Source organism: Kogia breviceps, chromosome 9, assembly GCF_026419965.1.
Source record: "Kogia breviceps isolate mKogBre1 chromosome 9, mKogBre1 haplotype 1, whole genome shotgun sequence".
Lineage (NCBI taxonomy): Eukaryota > Metazoa > Chordata > Mammalia > Artiodactyla > Physeteridae > Kogia > Kogia breviceps.
Genome location: NC_081318.1, coordinates 44036795 through 44049681, shown reverse-complemented (window position 1 = coordinate 44049681; position 12887 = coordinate 44036795). Strand labels below are relative to the sequence as shown.

The following is a 12887-nucleotide window of genomic DNA, read 5'->3' as shown; positions in this document are numbered from 1 at the left end:
AATACATATTATTAATCAGAATAAAGCATACCTTTGGCAAGCTAAAAATAAAGGACCTAAAAGAATGGCATACTGTTTATATAGAAAATATACAGAAGTCTTCTTTTATATAATATAAAGAATGAATTAATAGAATTAGTTTCAGTTTTTAAGGAAATTTGGCAATAGAGTAGTTTGATAGTAAAATATGTGAACTTTTCTTCCCTTTTTGGAGTCGTGGTTTTTTTAATATTGGCTTGTGACTTTCCCAATGAAGCCATCCAAAAAGCCACACTGACTTTTTTATTCTACCATCAGAGTGATAAATCCTTTATAGTTTTTTTGGTGGTGAGAATTATGTATCACACCTACTGTGTTTACTCATTGATGTGCAGTATTGAAACTATTCTTTCCTTCTCTTCTCAATTCTGTGTTTACAGCAATCTACTGATGTTGAAGTGGGAGCTGACCTTGTCCCTTCAGTCACAGTGAAGGTATTGTACATAGTTCTAGACTGTAATGTGCAAACAATATCACACATTTCATCACATCTGTCACTTGTCACCCTATAAGTAGCTATGGAAATGTAAAACAAACACTTGGTGGACAGAAGAACTAATAGACATTTACCAGAGAGAACATCAAAATGGCCAACAGACACATGAAAATATGCTCAACATCACCGATCGTCAGGGACATGTGCATCAAAACCACATGAGATATCACCTCACACCTTAGAACGGCTATCATCAAGAAGACAAGAGACAACAGGTGTTGGTGAGGATGTGTTGAAAACGGAGCCCTTAAATATTGTTGGTGGGGATGTAAGTTGATCCAACCACTTTGGAGATCAATTGGAGGTTCCTCAAAAAATTAAAAAAAAATCTGTATGACCCAGCACCTCCACTTCTGGCTATAAACCAAAGGAAATGAAAATAGTATTTCCCACGAGAGATATACACTCTCATGTTTATCTCAGTATTATTCACAAAATAGCCAAGATATGGAAACAACCCAAATGCCTGTCAATGGATGAATGGATAAAAAAAGATATGGTACATATACACAATGGAATATTATTCAACTATGAGAATGGAGGATATCCCTCCATTTGCAACAACATAGATGGATCTTGAGCACATTATGCTAAGTAAGATAAGTCAGACAGAGAAAGACAAGTCCTGTATGATATCACTTATATGTGGGAATCTAAAAAAGTTAAGCCTGTAAAAAACAGAGGGTAAAATGGTGCTTACCAGGGGATTGGGGGTAGTTAAGAGTGATGATGTTTAAGGGCACAAACTTGTAATGAGTAGTAAATAAGACATAGAGATCTATCTAATGCACAGTATAATGAATATAGATAATAATATTGTACTATAATTATGTAATGTGATAAATATCACTGCCTTGGCAATCATATTGCAATATATAAATGCATCAAAGTAACATGCTGTACACATTAAATGTACACAAAGTTACACATTAAATTTATTCAATTAAACAAAAGATTTCTTGGTTAAAAAGTTAAAAGAAAAACCCAAACACTTGACATTTGTAAGTTTTCTTCAGCCTTGAGTAGTAAATAGATAGCCTTATTGTTTACTACAAATATAAAACTAGTAATTGCATTTATAGCAATATGTATATAATAAAAAATTCTTATGACTTATTCCTACCATTAATTAAATATGTAGTGTGATTAAGGGTCTTTTTTCTAGAAACAAAATTAGTAGTTAAATATACTAAAGGAATTGTGTCATCACATTCATAGTAGACCAAGCAGTTGATTGCAGTATCATATATATATTGGGGAATCATATGAATGTTAATAATATCTTTCTTCTATGCATGATTATGTGTGTATTTGAAAAGAATTTCCAGCCATCTATCTGCCATAGTATTAGCTTTAAATAGATGTATTTATAGCAAGAAAATATTAAATGAAGAAGCCACAAAATAGAGTAGTGACAAATTGATAGTCCCCAAAAAATAGAATATGAAGGATGTGGTTTTGGTTAAGATTTTTAGTCCTGCCATTGTAGAATTTTAGAACTTGGACTCAAATGTAGAACCCTCTTAAGGCATTTAGATTAAAGTGAGGCAATAAGTCAGCACATTATTAAGCTGAAAATATTTATCACTGCCCAGACTTTGGAGCCAGGGAAAGTTGTGGATCTTGGCGATTTGCTAAGTCAAAACTTGGACAGGGCTTTATATTTTCTTAGATTATGGGTTGCTGTCCTTGGAGGAGCTTGACAGGGCACCAGGCTTTACCAATTGTGTTCGCTTATACTAGACCCAGCGGGTGGCCCAAGTGTGGGGATCTTTGGTAGAAGTTGAAGGGAGCCCAATCTTATAACAGTTTCCTAAGCTAATATTTTTGGATTCTTGCCACTGGTAGCAAGGGTGGTCTTTTCCCAGTCTCCCTTCCCCCTGTCCAATCAAAAGCTCTATCCCATTAATACTTCTAAGTCTGGAAAAGCATTAGTGGCAAGAAATGAAACATTTAAGAAAAAAAACCCAACAATCCTGTAGCGTTCCAGGAATGATCTATAGACTTTTGTGTAGGGAAATCTCTTTTATATCTATCTACTGATATTGTTCTGACACATAACATAATAATTCAGGAGCACACTGCAAACTGCACAAAGAAATCTTGTACCTAAACCAGATAACTTTGCTCATGCTAATTTTTTCCCTCACTACTAGTTATTGCTATAAATAAATACACATTTCCCTCCCATGCCGTTCTTAGGCTTTCATGTGTAATAGCCACCTTAAAATGGTGGCATAACACTATTGGAAGATTCTCCTTCATTAGGAGAATAACATTTAACTATGTTTGAGAATGACTAAGTCACAACTCTCTTCCTTATTGCCATTATAAAAGAATGGGAAAGAATGCGACACACAAGAGTTGCACAAAATCAGCTGGACTTAAGCAGCAGACACCATGACTTCCTGATTCTGCCTGACAGTTCCTATACAAATTTCTGTTATAAATCTCTCCTTATAGCCTTTTATAACAACGACAGCCAAGATATATAACCATAGAAGTTTCCATCATAATAAATCCTGTTAATTGAGAAAACTTTTCCATCTGTTCCAAGTGAATGAAGATGTGGCCGGCTACCTTGAGTGTTTGTGTGTGATGCATGACCATCTATTGCAGGCAACTAAGGCAGAGTGGTTGTTAATACCTGGTCTTTGGAGTCATGTTTATATATCTAGGATAAAAATTTAGTATTATGTTTCCTGAGGATCATATTTTATTTTGTTAGAAATGAAAAATAGCATGGAAAATTCTGATACTAATTTTCATATTTCCCCTTTAATCTATAATTATTTTTCTCTTAAAATATGAGGTTTATGGTCTAGCCAAGTATTTAACTCTTTTTTTTTTTTTGGCTCAAACACAACTCTTCTTTGTTACTGTAGTTATTTTTGTCACACATCTTCTTGATTCACTTTTGAAAGTGCCTAGTCCATTGTTGGGATTCAATAGATCTGTGTATGAGAGTTATCACCATTGATCTTGCATCTAAACTAAATGCAAGCACTTGTAATAATGTAAAATTCTACGATTGTTGTCTAAGTATATGTTGTTATGCCAGGCAGAGTCAGAATGTCTGCTGTCTTAAAAATGGCTTATTACTACCTTAAGGGTTTTTCATTTTCATTTTAAAAACTAACCTCTTACGAGATGTTCCTGGTCACAGTTTTCAGCTCTCTTGCACATATTGGCTGGATGGTCTTAGGTGTGTTATTGAGCTTCTCTGAACCTCTGTTTTTAAACTGTAAAATGAGGGTACTTCTTCATTTGCAGAATTATTTTGGGACTTTACCACAATAGATTAAGAATGTGGGCTCTGGATTCTGACAGACAGAAGTTAAATTGTGCTTCTTCCACTTATAATCAGAGGAGCCTTAGTCAAATTATCTAGCTTCTCTGAGCCACATTTTTCTCTTATGTAAAATGGTATATTGTGATAGTACCTGTTTCACAATGTTGTAAGGATTAAATGAGATAATACACATAAATAATTTATTAGCATGGTTTCATGAATATAGAAAGCTGCTAATGGTTATTATCATTAATTTTATTTAAAAATATATGTACAGACCAGCATATTACTAACAGTAAAATATTGAAATTGTGTTCTGTTTATTTAGTGGAATAGCTATCAGAAGGAATGTTGTCTACAGCACATGCATACTTTCTTCTTCCCCTAATTACCATCAGTGTTTTATTAAAAAGGTATTATGGTTTTTATAATGGTCAGATATCATTACGGAATCTTTCTTTGTGGTATGCAGATTTCCCCCCATGTATTCCCAGGGCTTATAAAGTAAAAATTGAGGGTAAATTGATAGTAAATTGATAGTAAATACCTACCTAGAAAGGAAATCTTTAGAGAGTAACTTGTGTAAAAGGTAATATACTGATACTAGATAAAATAAATAATTCATGATGCCACATCTATACATGTAAAGAAGAATGAACACATATAATATTTCATGATGTAATTATTCACCAGACATGAGGGCAGATTTTTTTGGTCTGCTTTTGATAGAACATTTTTAATAGCTTTATTGAGATATAATTCACATACCATACAATTTACTCTTTTAAAATGTACAATTCAATGATTCTTAGTATATTTGCAGAGTTGTAGAATGAGGACCACAATTTAATTTTTGAACATTTTTGTCCCTCCAAGGGAAACACCATATTCATTAGCTGTCACTTGCTGTTCTCTCCATACCCCCACCCCCAATCCCACTACCATCCCAAAGCAACTACTAATCTATTTTCTGTCTCTGTAGATTTATAGATTTGCCCACTCTAGATATCTTGTATAAATTGAATCATATAATATGCGGTCTTTGTGACTGGCTTCTTTCGCTTAGCATAGTATAATGTACCCATGTTGTAGCATGTGTCAATACTTCATTTCTTTTTATTATTATTAATATTATTAAATATTCTGAATAACATTTCATAGTAGAGATATACCATATTTTGTTTGTCCATTCTTCAGTTGATGGACACTTGGGTTGTTTCTAGTCTTAGCTATTATGAATAGTACTGCTATGAACATGTGTACAAGTTTTTGGGTGGACATATGTTTCATTTCTCTTGGCATGGAATTGTGAGGTCAGATGGTAATTTTATGTTTAATTTTTAAAGAAACTGTCAAACTTTTTTCTTGAATGACTATACCATTTTACATTTCCATCAGCAATTTATGCAGGTTCTAGTTTCTCTACATTCTTGCTAACACCTGTTTTTGTCCTTTTGATTATAGCATTTAAATAGATGTGTAGTAGTATCTCATTGTGGTTTTACTTTGTATTTCACACAAAGATTTTGAGCATTTTTTCACGTGCTTATTAGCTATTTGTACATCTTCTTGGAGAAAAGTCTGTTCATCTCCCTTGCTCAGTTTCTAACTGGGTAGAACTTTTAAATCTACTACCTATGTTACAGGTTATGTTTTGTGACAGCTCATCATTTTTTCTCAGATGGTATTTCCTAATTATTTGCTAATGATTTTTACAGTAGTTGTGATATTCTATCAATTTGGAAAAAAATGTAATTTTTTTATTAATAACAATTTCTATTTTCTCAGGTCACACTGCAGAATCGAGTGACATTGCAAAAGATCAGATTATCGGTCTATGTACAACCACCTTTAGTATTGACTTGTGATCAGTTCACCTTTGAATTTATGAGTAAGTGTTTTGTTTTGGCTTAAAGTCTATCATGGTGTGAGGTTTTTTTTAATTAAAATTTTTTTTATCAGTGGGTTTATTTCCTGGCTATATTTCTTGTCTGAATAGTGAGACTGGTATCTTACTGAAATCAATGATTGTGTTGTTTTGCTTATATTTTCCCTCCAAACATCAAGCATGGACATTCAGTGAATGGCTGTTGAGTTGAAGTAATTACAGATTTTCAAGCGCTTTTCTTAATAATTGTACTTAAATACTATATTTTGGAAGGCTTTTTTATTGGTGTTTCTCTAGTGAACTATTTATTGAATCTGCAATGTTTGAAGAAAGAATATTGGCTTTGGAGTCTGGCCTGAATTTGAATCCTGGCTCTGACAGTCAATGTGTAACCATGGGCAAGCTACTTTAGTAATTACTTGGAGCCTCAGTTTTGTTTTGTTTTAATCTGCAGAAAGGGGATAATGATATCTGTGTTACAGAACTGTTTTAATTAGAATTTAATCAGAAAATTAATTGGACTTAATTAGAAAAGGAATCTATGTAAGATAACTGTAATAATGCCTAAGATTTCTTTGCATAGGGTCTCTCTTACGACTTACATCCAGTTGTCATTAGTCCTGTTAAAATGATTTCTGAATTATCTTTCAAGTCGTTTTCTGTCTTTCTTCACTGCTACTGTTCAGCTGGGAACCCTATGTCTTATTCACAAAAAGCAAGAACATACCTCTCTTTTTTCCTTTTTGTAACCAACCCCTACCTTAGGTGCCCGACAGATAGTAGAAACTCAGTAAGTATTCATTGAATCAGTAAATGAGTGATTGAATGGTTGAGGTAAACTTGTAGGTGATATATCACTTTATTTTTTAATTTTTCACAATACTTCCAATTTGTCTTTCTAAAACACATTCTGGACAATTAATATTTCAAGTTAAAAACCTCTTATAGCTCTGTAATGGAGGTTGGAGGTCAAATACATGAATATGGAAGGCTATGCACAATCTGCCAAGTTGCTACATGTTTTAGTTACATCCATATCCAGTTCCCCCTTCCATTTTCTCCTGCAGTCTGTGTTCTAGCCATGATAAGGTACTATTTCCCACTCCCCAATTCTCTTGCCCTTTGTGTACCGTTTGCTTTGTTCATGCTGCCTGTTCATCTGAGTAAAGAGAAGCAGTGGTGTAGAATGTTAGGTACCCTTGTTCTGGAGTCAATTCCCAGCTCTGTATTAGCTATATGACCTTGGGCAAGCTTTTTAATCTCTTTGTATCCATTTTCCTCATGCACCAAAAAATGGGGATAATAATAATAATACCCACCATGTAGGGTTGTTGTGAGGATTAAATGAGTTAATCTATGTAATTGTTATGTGAAGTGCTTAAGACAGTAGCTGGCAGGCAGCATATGTCTAATTTTAACTGTTTGTTAATAATAATTGTCCAAAATTATGTAACATATTATTTTTACATTGCTTGTAGCACCAGAGATGACTAGAACAGTAGGCTTTTCCGTTTATCTGAAAGGAAGTTATTTACCACCTGAATTGGAAGGAAATGCTGTTGTTTCTTATTCCAGACCTACAGGTAAGCATATAGTTGTTCATGAATTTACAAGCCTAATCACTTCTTTTAAGTTATTGGGGTTATGAGTTAAATGTTTAAGTGTTTAAAATGGGAAAACACATTGTAAAATATTATTAAATGAAAAAATATTCTTTTCTAGTGTTAAATAAAAATATATGTTCAAATTACTTTGATGTGTTATGAATAATTAGTGATAGTCTATTTAGCTGATTTCCATATGTAATGTTTGATTCTATCTTTTCAATTAATAGCAAATATGATGTATTTTTATTCCCACTAGAAGAATGTTATCTAGTCACACTTCATGTATTTGAACTAAAGAGAAAAGCCTAGTCTGAATTAGTAAAAAAGACTATTATGGGTTGCTGTAATATTAAGTCAGTCTTCAGAGTTTCAGACACTGCTTTAGTGATTAAATAAAACTCTTTATTATCTTACATGTTAAAATATTTAAGAACAGGATCTGTATTATTTCAGGAAACTCTTAATAGATCAAAAAAGTTAGCTTTAGTCCAGTTGAGATCTAATTATTATAAATTTCAACTTGGGCTCAATTTTATAGTTTTGTGTGTATGTAGTGAATTTTTCATAGTAACAGTTTGACAATTAGTTGATTGATAGAATAAGAATAATTAGTTATTGCTTTTTTAAAAAAACGTTTAAATGTAGTGTAACTGATAGGGTATTTCAACATTGTTGCATTTGTGTTTTTTAAGCACTTCTGTACAGTTTTCTTAATTTAAAAAGTTTAGAGATGCCTTATTCATATTTTTTTCTCTCTGTTGATACCTACTTTGCTTACTTAGCAATGTTTTTATGAGACTGATGCAACTACCTACTGTGCTAACAAGGCACCTTGGCAATGTTTTTAATAATAGTAGTTCTTATTTTGTCTAAGTGAATTTTCCGGTTTATGCATTGACAACTCTATGCTTGGAGGTGATTTTATAACTTTAGTACATGTTTTCAAAATCTGTTTCTCCTTCTTTGTAAGTTATTTTGCTTTAAATTATAAAAAAAATAATTTCTGGCCAGAAGTGACCACTTTAACCATTTACCTATATTTTCAAAATTTGGGTTAACATAAATATTTTATGGTTAAATGGCTTTGCAAAAGCTGGCTTTGGAGAGAAATACAAATCTTCTGTAAGGGATCAAAGAATGATGGACATTTTAGTTGGATGTTTCTGAAAAGAACATTGAAATGTTCAGTGTTATTTTAATTTTGAGTTGTGAAATAAAAAATAGGAAATGTTGGCTAAAATCTCTAGATCATTTATCATTAATTGAACATCTCAATAATCATAGGCATGATTATATTTTTTATCTTTGTTACACCTTGTGTATGTAGTTATAGAGATTGTTGATGCCTTAATTCAACTAATTATTTCATTTGCTTTCAAGGAAAAGTAGTGATACTGGTTGAAAATAAATTTAAAATAAAGAAATGGATTACCTAGCAAGTGGACAAAAGGCTTAAAAATACATTATAAAGTTATAAAATCATTCAGTGAGCTTATGGTTGCACATACCATTTTTAGCTCTTATGCTTTTCTGAAGACAGAATGTGAAAGACTATAAATTATTACTAAACCAAAGAGCATAGGCATTAATTGGTTGAAAGTTAATTAGAAGTTAAAGTAAAAACAAGTCTATAAAAGTAAAAGAATACCAAGACAAGCTGAAAAAAAAAAAGACATTGTTCCATAGTAGTATCTATTAACTAAAGTTATAATATAAGCAAGACTAACTGGAAATATTAATATTATATATTTGTCTTTCACTCAAAAATTTTCAAAAAACATCATTTAATGCTCTTGATGTCATTTACATATTGAGTCTGGTTTGCTTTTGGCTAGATCTTGTATCTTTACTTCTTTTTGCCACATTTATACTGGACTAACACCCTCTCATAGACTTCTGAGAATGAATGAAATATATTGTTAGATTTCATTTATTCATGTTATATTCAATTGTGAATTGGCTTATCTTTATTGGAGGGCCATTTAAATCATCTGTAAGAATCTTGAAAATTTTAAATTATATTTTAAGCAGATATGTGTTAAGTTTGTGTTGTAATTTTATAACAGATAATTTGTTACATTTTCTCCCCTATCCCTTTTTGAATTGCCTCTGATGGATAGATCGAAATCCTGAGGGTAAGTGAAAAGATAATTTAGAACAAAAAATGAATTTCAGAACTGAAATTTGGTCATTTAATTGAATTGGTATTGTACCATGAATGAATTCTTTTTACGGACTGCTGTTTTAACTATAGCAACCTCTTTAGGGTGTTTTAGTGCTTTGATCTGGCTATGGAGAAGCTAGTAGATGTTTCCACTTATAGATACTAGTTATTCATTATTAGTTGTTTCAGAGTCATGAGAAACAATGAAACTCCATGACTTTTTTGAACAAAACCAAAGGCGCCACTGACAACTTATTTTTGTAAGTCATTGGTGATTGACCTTTATGCTCAGTTATCTTAGTTTACTTAAAAAGAGTAAGGAAAAAAAAATTCTGAATTCTAAATTGTATGATTCTGTATACCCCAAAATATTCACCTCTTTGATCAGAATGCCATGTGTACTCATTCTATGGTCCTATTCCTTGTCTTGTTTAGAATTTGTGGGGGAATATCATCAAGGGACTGACCCCTTGAACTTGCCTGGGTCAGTGTTGTCACCATTTTGTTTTCCCCAAATCCTTTGTTTATTACTCTGCTATAATACTTATCATAATATGAATTTCATTAAGTTTGTTCCTTAGGTTCCCCTAGTAGATTTTTGAGCTCTTTAAGAGCAGGGTTCAAGTACTTACCTTAGGATTGTGCAGTATCTGGTTACATGACAGGTACTCTATAAGGATCTTCTACTTTGATTATTTTTCCTCCTAGACACAAACTTAATGTGATGGTTTATCTTAGTTTATTAGCCATTTTAAGATTAGTATTAGATAATATTAATTAGTAATAATTAGATAAATAAAATACTTAAAAATAATGGCATTATTTACTCATGTAGTTTTGGTGGTGCCAACAACCTGAGTTGCATAGTGTCTGGGAGGTGAATATATATTTATATGAGAAATATTTTAATAGAAGTAAGCTTTTAGCTTAATAGTATAAAGTATACTTGTCAAATTAGAATTTGGGTTATTAAAAATAATTTTAATAATGAATATTTACATTTTACTTTGCAAGATATCATGTAACTGATAAGATTTTGCAATAACTTTTATAAAATACAATATTATTTAAATTATTTGTTTTGAGTTTTAAAAAAATCAGTAAAGGTTATTATTGAAAGGAATTTATTTCCTCTTACTAAAAATTCAGATCAAACCATGAGAAAAAAAATCACAATATATGGAAATTTTAGTATTTCAATGCAAACCTAAAGCTGGTTTTAATAATCTCTTATGATATATTTAAAAATTATAATTAAGCTTCAGGGAGTATAAGTATATTCAGCTTTACCTAGTATGCAAGAAAATAATGTTGCCACTTATATCTTACTTACATAAGGCTTCACATTTCAAAGACTTTTCCATTTTATTGGTCTGATCTGTTCAGGCTGTATTGCAGATAAGCAGTCCTGCTTTTACATATGGAAAAAGAGACGCAAACGAGGTTTTATGTTGTCCCATAAGAGTTTGTCTCCATTATTTCTGCATTAAAGTTACATGACATGGGCAGTGTAAAACATGACTGCAGATGGAGCACAGTACGTAGCCAGACATAACAGGAAGGGATCAAGGAAGTTCTGGCTACCAGACATTGCTACTGCTTTGGGGTTCCTTGTTTTCAATAAGAAATGACTCTAGCAGGCCCCTGGAAAGAGTTCTAAAGGCATTATGTAGATGTGTAATATATAGATATAGTTATTCTACTCTGGTATATAAGTTCTTTTTTTTTTTTTTTAAAGCACATTTTGGCATCCCTCTTGACAGTGATACTGGTCTCTTGGGTGTGCCAGGGGTAATTAGAATTCTCTTCCTGGAAAAATTGTTCTGTCAGAAGTGATTGTGATCTGAATTTTCTCTCTAAGTGTTAAATAATTTTGTGATTAATTGCACCATGGTAGTTGCGACTATCCATTTCCTCTAGTAGGCTAGAAGGGGAAGTGTTTGAAGGAGAGGTGATTATATTTGTTAAAAAACTGTAGAAAAAAGTCAGCCTGATGAGTGAGTAGGCCAATATTAGAGTATTACAAATGACCAAATTCTTCTTTTCTCTCAGCATTATATTCAGAGAGTTGAATAAGCCAAATAGAGACTGTTTTGCCAACTAAATATCGCTGATGGTAGGCTGTTAGGATCAGTTAGGCTCTTTCAACTGAGTTGAAAGCTATCCTACTAGCAACTTTGGAAAGTCTTTAAATGCATGTAATTCTTTCCTTCTTATTACAGATACACATATGCATACACTCACACATACCTCTATGTGTCTCTGGCTTCAGGTTCTTAGCTACAGTTGTAGCCTGAAGAGTAACTGGTAGCCAAATCTGCATTTCAAGTTTCTTAAGAAAATGTAAATCTCAGTAGAAATGTCCTTCTGATAAACTCCATGTCTAAATACTAGACATTATATTTTGAAACGTTTGGGTTTTAATTTGATGGGAAGTAATATAAAATATTGGCAGTATAATTTTTCTTTTTAAAGGTATGGTTTCCTTAAATGGTTTCTAAAGGATTTCATACTCTTTTTTCCCCCCCAATGGTAAAACTTTTCAAGCTGCCATCATTTAAAAAATAGCCATAATCATTTTATTAAGTATGAGTGTCATCATTTTTCAAAGTAATGTTTTCCAAATGTCCTGTGAAACAGGTTTACAATTCCTGGAGAGAAAAATTCTGGAAGGGTTCTTCAAATCTTAGCAACTGCAGACCATTGCCCTAGTGTGTGATATTGTCATTAACTGACTTAACTGAGCTGTGAATTGTGTGATATTGTCATTAACTGACTTAACTGAGCTGTGAATTGAGTTACAATGTATTTCCCTTCTTGGGTTTATTAGTGCTTGCAATCCATTTGTTTCAATTTCTGAAACATTTATACACCACCAGTTTCTGTAGCTCTGGGTTCTTGGCGTTTTAGGGTAATAATCTAAGTAACATAAGGATAGTGTTGTTGATCATGATTAATTTTGTTTTACCACAAATTCAGTCAGTACCTGGTCCAAGTGAAGTAGAGCCACAGTTTCAGCAGTGTAGTTTTAGAAGAGCATTTACAGCCAAATTTTATTTGAACAATTAGCTCAGACTTTGGTTGAAAGTACACAGAAGATAGCTTCTCTTTGTGCATGTACAGAATTGTCAGAAGATGAAGCATTTTTTCCCCATTATTCTATTCATTGAAAATGAAGGAAATGGAACTAGGTTTCAGTTTCCTTGTTCTTTCCAGACTGCATCTATTAATTGAGGCTGTAATTTATATATTGTAGAGGAAAAACATTAGTAGGTATATTTCTGTAATTTGGGGATATATGGAATATATGAAGTTGGAAAAAATAATGCTTTGTAATATTTTTTGTGGTGATATTGATAGTTGTGGTCTGAGCAGTAGCTTAGATCACGTTACCATAATAT

At 32.3% G+C, this 12887-nt stretch overlaps 1 protein-coding gene across 5 annotated transcripts in view; it reads left to right on the top strand.

Moving 5' to 3' along the window:
• BBS9 (Bardet-Biedl syndrome 9) overlaps positions 1 to 12887 on the top strand; it is a 446549-nt gene that overhangs the window by 188171 nt on the left and 245491 nt on the right. For 4 of the 5 annotated variants that reach the window (XR_010842160.1, XM_067042365.1, XM_059074636.2 and 1 more), the window contains 4 exons: positions 420 to 473; positions 5616 to 5718; positions 7194 to 7298; positions 9443 to 9457. Coding sequence is in view for 4 of the 5 variants with exons in the window: in XM_067042365.1 (XP_066898466.1) it covers positions 420 to 473; positions 5616 to 5718; positions 7194 to 7298; positions 9443 to 9457 (277 nt within the window). In the remaining variant the exon portion in view is untranslated. The remainder of the gene's footprint in view (positions 1 to 419; positions 474 to 5615; positions 5719 to 7193; positions 7299 to 9442; positions 9458 to 12887) is intronic. The other variant, XM_059074635.2, reaches the window with a different exon arrangement.